The sequence below is a fragment of the Thalassophryne amazonica genome, chromosome 10 (assembly GCF_902500255.1).
Source record: "Thalassophryne amazonica chromosome 10, fThaAma1.1, whole genome shotgun sequence".
NCBI lineage: Eukaryota > Metazoa > Chordata > Actinopteri > Batrachoidiformes > Batrachoididae > Thalassophryne > Thalassophryne amazonica.
In genome coordinates, this window is record NC_047112.1 from 105,518,636 (window position 1) to 105,534,926 (window position 16,291).

Here is a 16,291-nt window from a genome sequence, read left to right on the forward strand (position 1 = left end):
CATGCTGACCATATAGTCATTCTGCTTATGTTTACATTTTGGCCATTATTGAAGACTTAATAGAAATCCTATCCATACTTTTTTGAGTGTGTTGTTCTCATTCTGTGCAGAGGCATGTCTTTGTCAGAATGGGGGTGTCTGTGTAGACATCAATGGGACGTGTGAATGCCCCTCGGGCTACACGGGACTCTACTGTCAGTTAGGTGAGTATATTTTAATACTGTGTCCTTCTACCTGGCCTTTGGGTTGTCTAAGAAAGTTATTTGATGAAGGCAGTTTCAGCTGTTTAAAGCGGGTCTTCTGAGGTTATGGATCTGTTTTTCAATATTTGTGTCCTCAGAGGTAACCCAGACGCCATGCAGTAACAGCCGGCCGTGCCCTGATGGATGGCCGTGTTTGGAATATGGAGGAGCCTACCTGTGTACCTGTCAGACTGCAGCAGCAGAGCTCAATCATAAGGACTTCTATTCTTATGGTAAGAGCCTTAGACAGGGAGCAAACATCACTTACTACAGTGAAAAACAACATTTACAGTAGTGTTCAGAATAATAGTAGTGCTATGTGACTAAAAAGATTAATCCAGGTTTTGAGTATATTTCTTATTGTTACATGGGAAACAAGGTACCAGTAGATTCAGTAGATTCTCACAAATCCAACAAGACCAAGCATTCATGATATGCACACTCTTAAGGCTATGAAATTGGGCTATTAGTAAAAAGTAAAAAAAAGTAGAAAAGGGGGTGTTCACAATAATAGTAGTGTGGCATTCAGTCAGTGAGTTTGTCAATTTTGTGGAACAAACAGGTGTGAATCAGGTGTCCCCTATTAAGGATGAAGCCAGCACCTGTTGAACATGCTTTCCCACTTTGAAAGCCTGAGGAAAATGGGACGTTCAAGACATTGTTCAGAAGAACAGTGTAGTTTGATTAAAAAGTTGATTGGAGAGGGAAAAACTTATACGCAGGTGCAAAAAATTATAGGCTGCTCATCTACAATGACCTCCAATGCTTTAAATGGACAAAAAAAAAAAACAGAAACGCGTGGAAGAAAATGGAAAACAACCATCAAAATGGATAGAAGAATAACCAGAATGGCAAAGGCTCACCCATTGATCAGCTCCAGGATGATCAAAGACAGTCTGGAGTTACCTGTAAGTGCTGTGACCAACCGCGTGCTGGGTAATCGGGAGAGTCGGGAGTTTTCCCGGTGGGCTGGTCCAACCTGGGGCCGTTGTGAGGGGGTGTTAATATATGCATACATATATGACCACCACTAATAGGCTACACAGCAAGACTGCTGTATCTTAAAGAGAAGACATTAAGTGTTATAAATGTTTTACAATCATGAAAATTCACAAGAAAATAACTTAAGACTGCTTCTTTTGCAACGCTGTTATCTTTTCCAAAGCCTAAGGTAGGGACATACCATTCCACGTTTAACACCCCTATGCATTTGTTACAGTTAGTTTAGTCCATTCAAGCCCTGTGTGCTGAGATGGGACTTGCGCTACTAGCAAGTATAAGAGGAGTGGCCCGTGAGTGAAAAGATGGACAGAAAAAGGTCAGGTGGAGCTGAAAAAGCTAGATTAAGAAAAAGAAAAGCTTTGGAGGAAGATGCTGCCAAGTGTGCAAAGCTCACAGATATTTTTTCAAGAAGACAGAGCGAAGAGGAAAATCGTAAATGGGGCCGGGCATAACAGGCTACATGCCTGTTGATGCCAGGATGTCAGCCGTATCAACATTTGTAGTACAGTACCACCTCTTCCAGCTACTTACAGACTTCACTGAGTTGGCTGGGTATATACGGTACGATATTTTCAATCGTTGTACTTGGCTCCAGCTCAAACTGTGCGACAAAACCGCAGGGTTTAAAAGTTCAGAGCGCACGATTCATGGTCTCACACTGTAGGGCCCGATGCTCTGATGCGATCTGACTGTTCACATTGTATGTTCAAAAACCACACGTCGGGATCGCGTTTCTTTTTTAAAAAAAAATGTATTTCATGCCTATCAGCGTGCACAGTGAGTGAAATCAGGTGGGGAGACTGAATGTATATGCGCGCGCGTTTGCACACACAGCAGACAGCAACATGATTCATGAGAGGACGGTAAAAAAAGAAAACATAAACATTCATAACAGATGTTGGTACTTACACTGCTGTATAAATAAACTATATTTCATACGGAGTGTTACAGTTGCGCAAGGTGTAGCAACTTATTTCCTCATCTGTCGTAAATCCTGTTGTGTGTGTGTGTGTGCGCGCGCGCATATACGTTTAGTCTCCCACCACCTGATTCCACTCACTGATAGGCATGAACTTTAATATTATATTAGGTTATTGCGAGGGAACGCAATTTAAAAAAAACACAAGACTTTACATGAGATCACTGTTTCCTCTCTCCGGTGTTTGCACATGCACAGTGCGCGACGTAATCAGCGCGTAGACGCTTGTAGCGCTGCTTCAACAGCGCGGAACCCTCACGATTCACGACGGCCGACCAATACGAAACAGGTTTGATTTTCATCCGACCATATGATCCCCATCGGGAGGTGGTCGTGAGATCAAACGCAGCTTGTTACTCCATGTAGACTGCACGACGCAGGACGCACGATTAAGCTGAAACTCGGCTTGCGATCCAAAAAATTCTCGCAACGGTGAAAAATCGTCTGTAAAAAGGGCCAAAATCGCACAGTGTAAGCCCAGGTGGTGCACTGGTGAGTTACAATACCGTTCTGTTTTAACTAACTAACCTTTTTCTTTCTATTATAAGCCACCCACATTTTCACAGTCAGTCAAGCACATAAATGCTGGATTTAAATGCCACAGGCAGAAACTATATTATCTCTGTGCGCTGGTGGGTTGTGGGCGGGTTTGATATGAAACTCCCGGGCTGAAAAATGTTCCCAGCATGCCCCTGGCTGTGACAGTTAGAAGACGCCTGTGTGAAGCTAATTTATTTGCAAGAATCCCCCGCAAAGTCCCTCTGTTAAATAAAAGACATGTGCAGAAGAGGTTACAATTTGCCAAAGAACACATCAACTGGCCTCTAAGAGAAATGGAGGAATATTTTGTGGACGATGAGAGTAAAATTGTTCTTTTTGGGTCCAAGGGCCGCAGACAGTTTGTGAGATGACCCCAAACTCTGAATTCAAGCCACAGTTCACAGTGAAGACAGTGAAGCATGGTGGTGCAAGCATCATGATATGGGCATGTTTCTCCTACTATGGTGTTGGGCCTATATATCGCATACCAGGTATCATGGATCAGTTTGGATATGTCAGAATACTTGAAGAGGTCATGTTGCCTTATGCTGAAGAGGACATGCCCTTGAATGGGTGTTTCAACAAGACAATGACCCCAAGCACACTAGTAAACGAGCAAAATCTTGGTTCCAAACCAACTAAATTAATGCCTCGCGGGTGTGAAGAAATCATGAAAAACTGTGGTTATACAACTAAATACTAGTTATGATTCACGGGGATTGCTAAAAAAAGCAGTTTGAACATAATAGGTTTTGAGTTGTAGTGTCAACAGCAGATGCTACTATTATTGTGAACACCCCCTTTTCTACTTTTTTTTTTACTAATAGCCCAATTTCATAGCCTTAAGAGTGTGCATATCATGAGTCCTTGGTCTTGTTGGATTTTTGAGAATCTACTGAATCTACTGGTACCTTGTTTGCCATGTAACAATAAGAAATATACTCAAAACCTGGATTAATCTTTTTAGTCACATAGCACTACTATTATTCTGAACATTACTGTATTAAAAAGGGAAGTTTTTAATTAATTATTGGTGTTACTTGCAGTCTCGTAGTGTTTGAGAATGGTTTTGATTTTGAGACCTGTGTTAAAGTCACATTTTGAAGGTCTCAGTCTTTTTACTCAGTCTTGCTCTGTCTCGGACACTGAGCACTTGAGATTTTATTTCAAATAAGTCAAGTGGAGGACAAGTGGAGATATCACTAATTACATGTAGTCAGACCAATGAATGCGTGACTTATTGGATAGTATCCCATCCATACATCCATCCATCCATCCATCCATCCGTTTTCCATAGCTGCTTACTCCAATTAAGGGTCACAGGGGCGGCTGGAACCTATCCCAGCAGTCATTGGATGTGAGGCGGGGTACACTCCTGGACAGGACACCAGTCTGTCGTTAGGCCACATATAGACAGACAAACACATTCATATGTGCAACACACAGACCTGGCGAACAATTTAAACTTTCCATTCACCTAACGTGCATGTCTTTGGATGTGGGAGGAAGCCGGAGCACCTGGAGGGAACCCACGTAAACACGGGTGAGAACATGCAAACTTCACACAGAAAGGCCACGGATAGGAATCGTTCCCATTACCTTCTTGCTGGTGAGGCCACACTGCTAACCACTAAGCCACCATGCTGCCTCGATGTCTTATGTTACTTGAAAAAATATTTGAGATAGTTAAACTTCCCTGGGCAGCTCACAAATCAATTCAATCAAACTTAATATGGGTCATTCCATATGAACTCAACAAAGTCCAGAAATCGCCCACAGTCACCGACTTTTGCCTCAGCCACCATTCAGGGTGCAGTCGTCCTGGCCTGCCGGAACCTGTCCACTGATTCTGGAGACCTCTGTGCCAAACAGACGTGAAAGGCCTCCATCTCAGCCTGAAGGAGTCCTTTACCACCAGGGGGTTCTTGGTTTGCCGCCACAAAAGCACTAACAACCTTCTGGCACAGCTCAAAGCAGCTAATAGGAGGCCTTGAACATGGACCATCCTGCTTCTGTGTCCCTGACTTCCCTGGAGAAGTTTCTTTGGGGGTGTGAGTTGAAGGCCACCTGGACAGGCTCTTCCACTAAATGTTTCCAGAAAACCCTCACCGCACATTTAGGTCTTCCAGGTCGGCTCGGTGGCTTACCCCATCATCTGGACTTTCCTCATGACCAGGTGGTGATTGGTTGACAGCTCTGCCCGTCTCTTCACCCAAGTGTCCAAGACACACAGTCACAGGTCTGATGACATGATTACAAAATCAATCATCGACCTTTGACCTAGGATACTCTGGTACATGTATGGCATGTGGCACCCTTAATTAAGAGTGTGTTGGAGGTTATGTCTGACAGGGTGATGAGTGCAAAGTTGGAAATTGAAGGGTTGATGATGAATGTTATGAGTGCATATGCCCCGCATGTAGGTTGTAAGATGAAGAAGAAAAGATTTCTTGAGGGAGTTGAATGAGGTGGTGGAGAGTGTACTCAATCATGAAAGAGTGGTAATTGAAGCAGACTTCAATGGCATGTTGATGAACGGAAAGTCCACATTCCTCATATTTAACCGCTTATCAAAGATCAGGTTGCAGGGGCTAACAGCTCTAGCAGGGGACCCCAGACTTCCCTGTCCCGTGCCACATTGACCACCTCTGACTGGGGATCCTGAGGTGTTCCCAGGTCAGTGGGGAGATATAATCCCTCCACCTAGTCCTGGGTCTTCCCCAGGGTCTCCTCCCAAGTAGATGTGCCTGGAACATCTCTCGAGGAAGGTGCCCAGGAGGCATCCTAACCAGATGCCTGAACCACCTCAGCTGGCTCCTTTCAACGCGAAGGAGCAGTAGCTCTACTCCGAGCCCCCCACGGATGACCGAACTTCTCACCCTATCTCTAAGGGAGACACCAGCCACCCTCCTAAGGAAGCCCATTGTACCCGTGATCTAGTTCTTTCGGTCATGACCCAACCCTCATGACCATAGGTGAGAGTAGGAACAAAGATTGACCAGTAGATCGAGAGCTTCGCCTTTTGGCTCAGCTCCCTTTTCGTCACAACAGCACGGTAGAGCAAATGCAACACCGCCCCTGCTGCGCCGATTCCCCGGCCAGTCTCACGCTCCATTGTCCCCTCACTGTGAACAAGACCCCGAGGTACTTGATCTCCTTCACTTGGGGCAAGACCGTATTCCCTACCCGGACTAGGCAATCCATCGGTTTCCTGCTGAGAACCAAGGCCTCAGATTTAGAGGTGCTGATCCTCATCCCAGCTGCTTCACACTCGGCTGCGAACCGATCCAGTGAGTGTTGGAGGTCACCGGGCAATGAAGCCAACAGAACCACATCATCTGCAAAAAGCAGTGATGAGACCCTGAGCCCACCAAACTGGAAACCCTCCTCCGCCCGACTACGCCTCCATATCCTGTCTATGAATATCACAAACAGGATTGATGACAAGGCGCAGTCCTGGCAGAGGCCATCCCCCACAAGAACGAGTCCAACTTACTGCAGAGCACCTGAACACAGCTCGGGCTTTCAGAGTACAGAGATTGGATGGCCCCGAGAAGGGAACCCCTCACTCCATATCCCACAGCACCTCCCACAGTATCTCCCGGAGTACCCGATCATACGCCTTCTCCGAGTCCACAAAACACATGTAGACTGGATGGGCATACTCCCATGCACCCTCCAGGATCCTTGTGAGAGTGAAGAGCTGGTCGGTTGTTCTACAACCAGGACAGAACCCGCATTGTTCACTCTCTGGTCCCCCTTTTTAAATATGGGGACCACCACCCCAATTTGCCACTCTTTAGGCACTGTCCCAGACCTCAACACAATATTGAAGAGACATCTCATCCAAGACAATCCCTCCACACCCAGACCCTTCAGCATTTCTGGACGGATCTCATCAACCCCCAGGGCCTTGCCACTGTGGAGTTGTTTGACTACCTTAGTGACTTCTACCAGAGAAATTGATGAAAATCCTCCATCAGCTGCCAGCTCTGCCCCTACTATAGAGGGCGCTCCAGTCTGACACAGGAGTTCCTCAAAATGTTCCTTCCAGTACCAGACTACATCCTCAGTTGAGGTCAACAGAGTCCCATCCCTACTTTGGACAGCTTGGATGGTTCCCGTTTTCCCCTCCTGAGGTGCCTCACGATCCGCACCTTGGTGCCGACCGAAAGTCCTTCTCTATGGTTGCTCCGAACCCCTCCCACACCCCGCTGCTTTGCCTCCCCCACAGCAGAGGCTGCTGCCCTTCGGGCTTGTCAGTACCTTGCAACTGCCTCCAGAGTCCTCCAAGATACATATCCCGGAAGGACTCCTTCTTCAGTCGGTCGGCTTCCCTGACCACCGGTGTCCACCAATGTTGTTCGAGGGTTGCCGCCACTTGAGGCACCTAAGACCTTCAGGCCAGAGCTCCCTGCTGCAGCTTCAGCAATGAAAGCTTTTAACATTGCCCATTCTGGTTTAATGCCCCCCAACCTCCACAGGGATGCTAGAAAAGCTCTGCCGGAGGTGTGAGTTGAAGATCTGTTACACAGTGGGCTCCTCCAGACATTCCTAGTTCATCCGCACTACCCGTTTGGGCTTACCAGGTCTGTCCAAAGTCCTCCTCATCCTCTGATCTAACTCAATACCAGGTGGTGATCATTTGACAGCTCTGCCCTCTCTTCACCCCAGTGTCCATAACATGCGACCTCAGAACAGATGATACAATCACAAAATTGATCATCGATTTTCAGCCTAGGGTACACTTATGAGCATCCTTATGTTCGAACATGGTGTTCTTTATGGACAGTCTGTGACTAGCACAGAAGTCCAATAACAAACGACCATTCAGGTTTTAGATCATGGAGCGTGTTCCTCCCAATCATGCCTTTCCAGGTGTCTCTGTCATTGCCCACGTATGCATTGAAGTCCCCCAGCAGAACAATTGAGTCCCCCACCGGAGCCCCATACAGGACTGCATTCAGCGACACCAAGAAGGCTGAATACCCCCAACTGCTGTTCAGTGCATAGGCACACACAACATTCAGAGTTTTCCCCCCACCACCTGAAGGTGCAGGGAGGTGACCCTCCCACCTACAGGGGTAAACTCCAACGTAGCAGTGCTCAGCTGGGGACTTGTCAGTATCCCCACACCCTGGGCAACTCCAGAGAAGAATAAGGTCCAACCTCTGTCAAGGAGAGTGGTTCCGGAGCTGAGGCTGTGCGTGGAGGTGAGGCCCACCAGATCTAACTGGTGTCACTCCACCTTTCTCCTTCCCCCACAACGAGGTGATGTTCCACACCCCCAGAGCTAGCCCCTGCCACCCGGGTCTGGTCTGCCGAGGCCCTTGACTTTCACTGCCCCCCATGGGACAGCACACCCGACACCATCGGTTCCCCGTGCGGGTGGTGAGCCCACAGGGTGGACATTCAAAAGGTACAGTCATTTGCAAAAGTTTAATGCCACCCATGCAAACTGGAGTTTCCCCCACAAAATTGGACCAATATATTCTTACAGCAAACAAAATTATTTTGGAAATCATTTTGTATTGAAATTCACTATGAGCTGTACAGCTTTCTTTCGTATGGAGTGAAAATGGTCCATTCCTTTAGTATTTAGTGTGTCCACCTTTGCTTTGGATCACGGCTTGGATGCGACGAGGCATGCTGTCTATCAGGGAAGCACAATATTCTGGAGTCATTTCCTTCGTCCAAACCTCCTTAATTGCTGTCCTCGATGCTCCAGCATTAGCTGGCTGCTTTTCTGCAGCTTTATCTTTCATGCAGGTCCAAAGATTCTATAGGATTAAGATCCGGGCTGTTGCCTGGCCATTCCAATGTATGCACCTCATTTTTTTCTGAGGAAGTCTGAAGCGATCTTAGATCTGTGGCAAGATGCACCGTCATGCATGAAAATTTCATTCTGATGCACTTCCATGTGAAGTTTTAATTTCTCTTCTGGCAGCGTTGTGTACCTGGGTCCATTCATTGTGGTGCCTAGGTCAAGAAAATGAAGTCCAGCTGTTTTTTTGCTCATTGCACCCCAGATCATTTGACTTGGAGGGTGTTTCATGGTAGATATTCTGTACCTTTCCTTGAACCTTTGTCCTACTGGTCTTCGCACATGTCGCCTTTTGGACAACAAACTGCTGCAGCAGCGATTCATCAGAAAATAGGACTTTAGCCCAATCTTCTACTGTCCAATCTTTGTGTTTCTTTGCAGACATAAGTCCTTTTCTTTTTCATGGTCTGTGTCCCTCAGCTTGGCAGCAGGTTTATATGATTTTAATCTGAATTCTTGGCTCAAATGACGTGAAATGGTGCTGATGCTGACTTCAATGCCATGATTTAGCAGATTGGCTCGAATCTTCTTGCAGGAACTACTTGGTGACCTGATTACTGACCTTCGAACAATGTGGCCCTCCCTTGGGGTGGTTTGCGAGGTCTCCCAGAATGGTGTTTGTCACCATAACTTTCATTGTTCTTGTATTTTTCGATTGCACAGTGTAAAGCAGGTCTGCTGAAAGGTTCTCAGCTATCTTTCGTTCAGAAAACCCTTCTTGGTGCAGAATTGCATTTTGCCCTCTTTTAAACAGTTGACAATGATGTTTTTTGCCCATAATTTGGATAGTCCAAAATTTAAACAATCAAAGAAATGTAGACTTAAGAAGACCTGTTCAATAGAAAAGTCACCAGTTATGTGATGACGCTCTCTGACGGGCCCTACAGCCAGGCCTGGCTCCAGGTGGGGGCCCTGGGCTTCCTCCAGGTCGGGTCACATTTCCTCTGTCTTGTTTTGTCATGGTGTCTTATGAACCATTCTTAGTGTGATCTCTCGCCTGAGACCAATTTGCCATGGGAGACCCTACCAGGAGCACAAAGTCTCCAGACAACACAGCTCTCAGGTTCATAGCAGCACACAAAGCTCTCCACCACGATAAGGTGATGGTTCTTGGAGAGGGAACAGAAAGTCAAAAGTCAACATTAAATTCAGCTTTATTGTCAATGCCATAGGTACCGGACATACACAGGAATGGAACTGCAGTACTCTGTGAGGCCCAGAGTGCAAATGATACAAATAATAAAAAGGCTAAAAGAAATTTAAAAATCAGCAAGAGCAGAGGTGATGAGGAAGTAATGATATCAAGGAGAGGATGGTGAAAGGGCAAATGGTAGCAGATTTGCAAAAAGGTTGGGAAATGGATGTAGTGAATACTTACTTTAAGAAAAGAAGAGCATAGAGTGACATACAAGAGTAGAGGAAGGTTACACAGGTGAACTATATTCTTTGTAGGAGATGCAATTCCAAAATAAATTTGTGACTCTAATGTGGTTGCAGGGAGAGTGTAGCTAGACAGCATCGGAACAAGAAAGAGAAAGAGGATCAACAAAGGATCAGATGGTGGAAGATGAAGGAGGACTGTTGTGTGAAATTAAGGAAGGGGATGAGACAGGCACTGGATGGAGGTGAATGTTTTTTGGACAACTGGAAAAGTACTGCAGATGTGCAGGAGAAATCTACGAAGGTGCTACAGTGCCTACAGTCGTATAGAGGAGGATTTTCTTTCACCAAAACATCAAATCTTGGCTTGCATCTCAGATGTACCTTCTGGCAAAATTGTAGCTGAACTTTTTAAGTCTTTTTTTTATGAAAATTCTCCTTCATGTTGAAGTGGTATCGAGCAGGATTTGATGGTTTGGTTAAAGAAAATCTTCCTCTACCACTTCATCATGAGGCTGTATAACTGGGGATACAAAATGCAAACATGCACTATGCACAATTTCTCCAGTCACAGCCAGAGAAGCCTATAACTTCTCCTGGGTTGTCTGGGTGTCTTGGTGGCTCATCCGCTGTCACCACTTCTACGCCTTGTTACCACACTATTTCACTGGGCTCCCTCTCATTCACACACACATGTACTCAGTCTTGCTCCAACTGATTTTCATTCCCCTTCTCTTCAGAGCATATCTCCACCTCTCCAGGCCAAACTCAACCTGCTTTCTACTCTTAGTACAGATCATAACGTCATCTGCAAACATCATAGTCCATGGAGATTTCTGTCTGATCTCATCTGTCAACCTGTCCATCACCATTGTGAACAGAAAAGACTCAGAGCTGATCCTTGGTGTAAATCCTATCGCCACCTTAAATGAGCGCTGTCATTCCTACTGCACAGCTCACTGTTGTCACACTATCCTTGTACATGTCCTGCACTACCCTCACATACTTCTCTGCCACTCCAGACTTCTCAAACAATACCACAGTGTCTTCTCTTGGCACCCTGTTCATAAGCTTCTCTAATCCCAAACACAGAATTAACTCCTTCTGGGCATTCTCTGTACTTCTGCAGTATTCTCAGGGCAAACATTGCATCGTAGTGCTCTTTCTCGGCATAAAACCATATTACTGCTCACAGATCTTCACCTGTGTTCTAGGCCTAGCTTCTACTACTCTTTCCATAACTTTGTGCTGTGGTTGACCACCTTTGTAGTTACAACAGCTCTGCACATCACCTGGTTCTTAAAAATAGGAACCAGCCTAATCCAGTCCCCAATCTTCAGGCATCCTCTCACTACACTGCATCTTCCCTAGACATTTCCATGCCTCCCCCGGAATGTCATCTGGACCAACTGTTTTCCACTCTTCATCCTGCTTTACATCATACAGCCTTTTCTCTCTCATTTTCTTCATTCATCATTCCTCAAATATTCCCTCCACCTTCTCAACACACTCTCCTTGCTTGTCAGCATGTTCTCATGTGCATCTTTTACCACCCTAACCTGCTGTACATCCTTTCCAGCTCTGTCCCTTGTCCGGCCAATCGGTATAGGTCCATTTTCCTTATTCACTATTCAGCTTCTTGCTCGCATTATGCCTTTTCCTTAGCTTCTGCCACTTCTCTTTTTGCCTTACGCCACATCTCCTTGTACTCCTGTCTACTTTCTTCATCTCTCAGACTATCCAGAAACTTTTTCGCCAACCTCTTTTTCATTATCTTTCATGGACATCTTTGTTCCACCACCAAGTCTCCTTGTCTTTCTTCCGCTGTCAAGATGTCACACCCAGTACCTTCCTAGGTGTCTCCCTCACCACATCTGCAGTACTTTTCCACGTTGTCCAACAATTTGCTTTCCCTCCCTTCATCCAGTGCCTCTCTCACCTGGGGCTCATGTACAAATTTCATGTGGCTTTCCTACTAAAACACTGGCGTAAGCAGAAAAATATTCATTTGTATCAAAGTGTGCGTAGGCATAGATTCCATGCACGTTCCACTTGTACATCCCGCTGAACATGGAATTCAGGTTGTAACCAAACTCCTCCCTGCCACACCCCATTTAAATATGCTATTTCATGTAAATAGGCCCTTTGAGCAGGGATTCCCACGCCGTCATATCAGACACATGAACACAGAAAAGAAATTATACTATAGATGACTGGAACTCACATGGAGATCTCCAGGGAGTTTATTTGGTACGTTGTTAAACGGATTAATCAAGAAACTGGAAAAATGTTCATGGGAGCTATGGAGTGTGTGTGTGAGGTTGACACGCAGAACAGCGTGCACACACTGACATTAAAAAGGTGAGGCGCTCCTTCGCTGACAGTGTGACATTCACAATTTACACATGCATTTATTGACAAATACTGAACACAGGAGGTCTGTTCAGAAGCTCTGCAGCTCACCATCAAGCAAAAAAAAAAAAAAAAGGAATAATAAAACATATTTGAATGCGCACATGCCCAATGTGCCTGCGCTGGGTTTTCATTCGTAACAGTTGGATGAATAAACTATTTAACCACCATGCAGCCCTTCATCGCGTGCCTTGCCAGCCTCTAGCCTGATGCACATTTGCGCATCACATATGATTTTAACATTGATGGAATGAAAATGTTTCCTATTAACAAAAACAAATTTATCATGACTTTATAGCAATATGTGTGCAGTCAATAGCTCCGATTACATTAGAGAAACAAGCTCTCACTGCAAAATGCAGTGTAATGTTGTCCCTGGATAACATTTGGGTGATTGAGTTTCACACAGGGGAGGTGATGGTCTAGTGGTTAAAGCGTTGGGATCTCCAGAGGATCCTTGGTTAAAATCCCAGCCTGACAGGAAAATCACTAAGGGCCCTAAGGCAAGGTCCTTAATCCCCTAGTTGCTCCCGGTGTGTAGTCAGCACCTCGTATGCCTTATATGGCAGCACCCTCACATCGGGGTGAGGGTCATGTGAGGCATTATTGTAAAGCACTTTGAGTGTCTGATGCAGAAGGAAAGCGCTATGCAGTGGTCCCTTGTTTATCGCGGGAGTTACGTTCTAAAAATAGCCCGCGATAGGCGAAATCCACGAAGTAGTCAGCGTTATTTTTTACAATTATTATAGATGTTTTAAGGCTGTAAAACCCCTCACTACACACTTTATACACTTTTCTCAAACAGGCATTAACATTTTCTCACTTTTCTCTCCTGTGTAAACACTCTCAAAGTTCAAACCTTAGTAGAAAAATAAGAAAAGTATTATAGAATGAAACTTGTTTTCAGGCCCAAACATTTGTTTGACAAATAAAAATAGAACGCTTTCCGATAAATAATTATGATGGCTTTTAGAACTAACGAATTTAATTTTAACAATCAACCTACGAGGTTGGACACATAAGAAATTATTAATAGTGACTGACCAGTATTTCACAGTTCCTCTGACCGCACCTCTGTGTCCTGGCACCGCTCCACTGTCGCGTCTTTTCCACTGAGTCAAACCTCAGTGCAAGTGTCTTTTTCCGAGTGAAGAACACAGTTATGGGTAGTTGTTGGCGCTCTTTTTTCTTCTGGGCGTGAAGATTCTTTATAAACAAACACACGCAGAACACAATGCACGTGCTCTTTTTTCGCTCACTGCCTCCGGTGTTACTGTTGCAGTACGGATGCGGGACCCGCAAAGAAGCCAAGTCATTAAAAAGATCTCTCAGTGGCCACGGAGCTCTGCGGCTGCGGTTACCGAGACCATGCAGCGCTGCGGATTTTTCCGCAAGAATTCTAAACCTTGCGAGCTGCTGGAGCACTCTGCATCAAAACAGCGAGCGTAGTCTCTGCACCTGTTGCCAGATTTTGGCGGCGTTTACCGAGCCCGCAGATTTGGTAAGCGCATCAGAGGCAGTGAGAGCAATTGCGGTGATGCCGACCGGCCCACCTGATGAGGACACAGAACACAATGCGCTGTTTAAAAAAAAAAGAAGAAGCATGCAAAATTGCACACAAAAAAAAATCCGCGAAACTGCGAGGCCGGGAAAGGTGAACCGCGATATAGCGAGGGACCACTGTATACCATTTACTATTTCACAACAGCTGGCATGGCTCGGCATGGCAAGGTTGACTGGCTCACACTGATACGCCTGACAACCCCTGGCTCCCCACCGTATTGCACTCTGGGCCTGCCGTGGTTCTGCGCACAACTCCAGTAGCAGTGACCTTGATAATTGATGTCATCTGATGAGTGAATTATTATCATTTGCAGGTAAATCGTTGCATTCCCTGAATACTTACTCATGTCGGATTGCACCGTTACAAGGTCCTCTGACAGCGCTATGCAGCCACTTTGCGCATGCTTTTATATTCATCCATATATTGCAAACATGTGGGTGTGGCATACCTCTGATGTGCACATCACTCCGATGGCTTATTGTTTTCACACTATTAGTGGTTCCCTGCATCACCTGTACGTGTTGGAGGTGGCACAATAGCTGTAGAAACGTGCGTACGCCAGCCAGGATTTTTGCTTCATACAATCGCACATTTCCACTGTCATTTCATTTTTGATACATCTGAACATGAGCGTGGAGAGAGACGTTATGCCACATGATTGTGCGTGCGCACGGCTTTGTACACAAGGCCCCTGCTCACTGAATTTCACACAACAGTCTTTCTCCTTCACCTTACACCATCTGATCCTTTGTTGAGCTCTGACTGTCTAACTCTTCTTTACCTATAAAGTCATCATAGAAACCATCATCCTACACATCCTGCCTCCACCTAATTTCTTTTAGCTTGCATCTCCTACAAATAATGTAGTCCACCTGTGTGCACCTTCTTCCATTTTTATACGTCACCCTGTGCTGTAGGTATTCATTACAACCACTTCCATCCTTTTTGCAAAATCAACTACCATCTGTCCTTTACTTCCTCATCACCTCTGTTCCCTTTGCCAACATGCCCATTGAAGTCTGCTCTTATCACCACTCTTTCATGGTACACTCTCCACCACCTCATTTAACACACTCCAGAAATCTTCTTTCTCCTTCATCTCACAACCTATCTGTGGGGCATATGCACTGATGATATTCATCATCATCCCTTCAATTTCCCACTTCACACTCACCACTCTGTCAGACACTCACTTAACCTCCAACACACTCTTAACATACTCTTCCTTTAAAATGATCCCAGCCTCATTTCTCTTCCTATCCACACCATGATACAACAACTTGAACCCACCGCCTATGTTCCTGCTCCTACTTCCCTTCCACTTGGTCTCTTGCACACACAAAATGTCGACCTTTCTCCTCTCTGTCATGTCAGCCAGCTCTCCCTTTACCAGTCATACTGCCAACATTCAAATTCTCACTCTCACTTCCACTGTTCTTTTTCCTGTTTTCCCACTGTCTGTGGACATGTTTTCCTCCTCCTCTTCTTCACCCAGCAGTAGCCCAATTTCCACCAGCACCCTGATGGGCAACAGCAGTGTTGGCTGGTCGGGTTTCAACCGATCCGGTATGGAAATTCAATTTCTCATCATCAATCAATTCAATCAATTTTTTTATATAGCGCCAAATCACAACAAACAGTTGCCCCAAGGCGCTTTATATTGCAAGGCAAGGCCATACAATAATTATGTAAAACCCCAACCGTCAAAACGACCCCCTGTGAGCAGCAATTGGCTACAGTGGGAAGGAAAAACTCCCTTTTAACAGGAAGAAACCTCCAGCAGAACCGGGCTCAGGAGGGGGCAGTCTTCTGCTGGGACTGGTTGGGGCTGAGGGAGAGAACCAGGAAAAAGACATGCTGTGGAGGGGAGCAGAGATCGATCACTAATGATTAAATGCAGAGTGGTGCATACAGAGCAAAAAGAGAAAGAAACAGTGCATCATGGGAACCCCCAGCAGTCTACGTCTATAGCAGCATAACTAAGGGATGGTTCAGGGTCACCTGATCCAGCCCTAACTATAAGCTTTAGCAAAAGGAAAGTTTTAAGCCTAATCTTAAAAGTAGAGAGGGTGTCTGTCTCCCTGATCTGAATTGGGAGCTGGTTCCACAGGAGAGGAGCCTGAAAGCTGAAAGCTCTGCCTCCCATTCTACTCTTACAAACCCTAGGAACTACAAGTAAGCCTGCAGTCTGAGAGCGAAGCCGCTCTATTGGGGTGATATGGTACTACGAGGTCCCTAAGATAAGATGGGACCTGATTATTCAAAACCTTATAAGTAAGAAGAATTTGAAATTCTATTCTAGAATTAACAGGAAGCAATGAAGAGAGGCCAATATGGGTGAGATATGC

At 45.6% G+C, this 16,291-nt stretch overlaps 1 protein-coding gene across 1 annotated transcript in view; it reads left to right on the plus strand.

The window, feature by feature from the left end:
- The window catches only part of sned1 (sushi, nidogen and EGF-like domains 1), a 289,365-nt gene that overhangs the window by 125,296 nt on the left and 147,778 nt on the right, over window positions 1-16,291 (plus strand). The window contains exons 14-15 of the mRNA XM_034179234.1: window positions 111-203; window positions 341-475. Of these exons, the coding sequence (XP_034035125.1) occupies window positions 111-203; window positions 341-475 (228 nt within the window). The remainder of the gene's footprint in view (window positions 1-110; window positions 204-340; window positions 476-16,291) is intronic.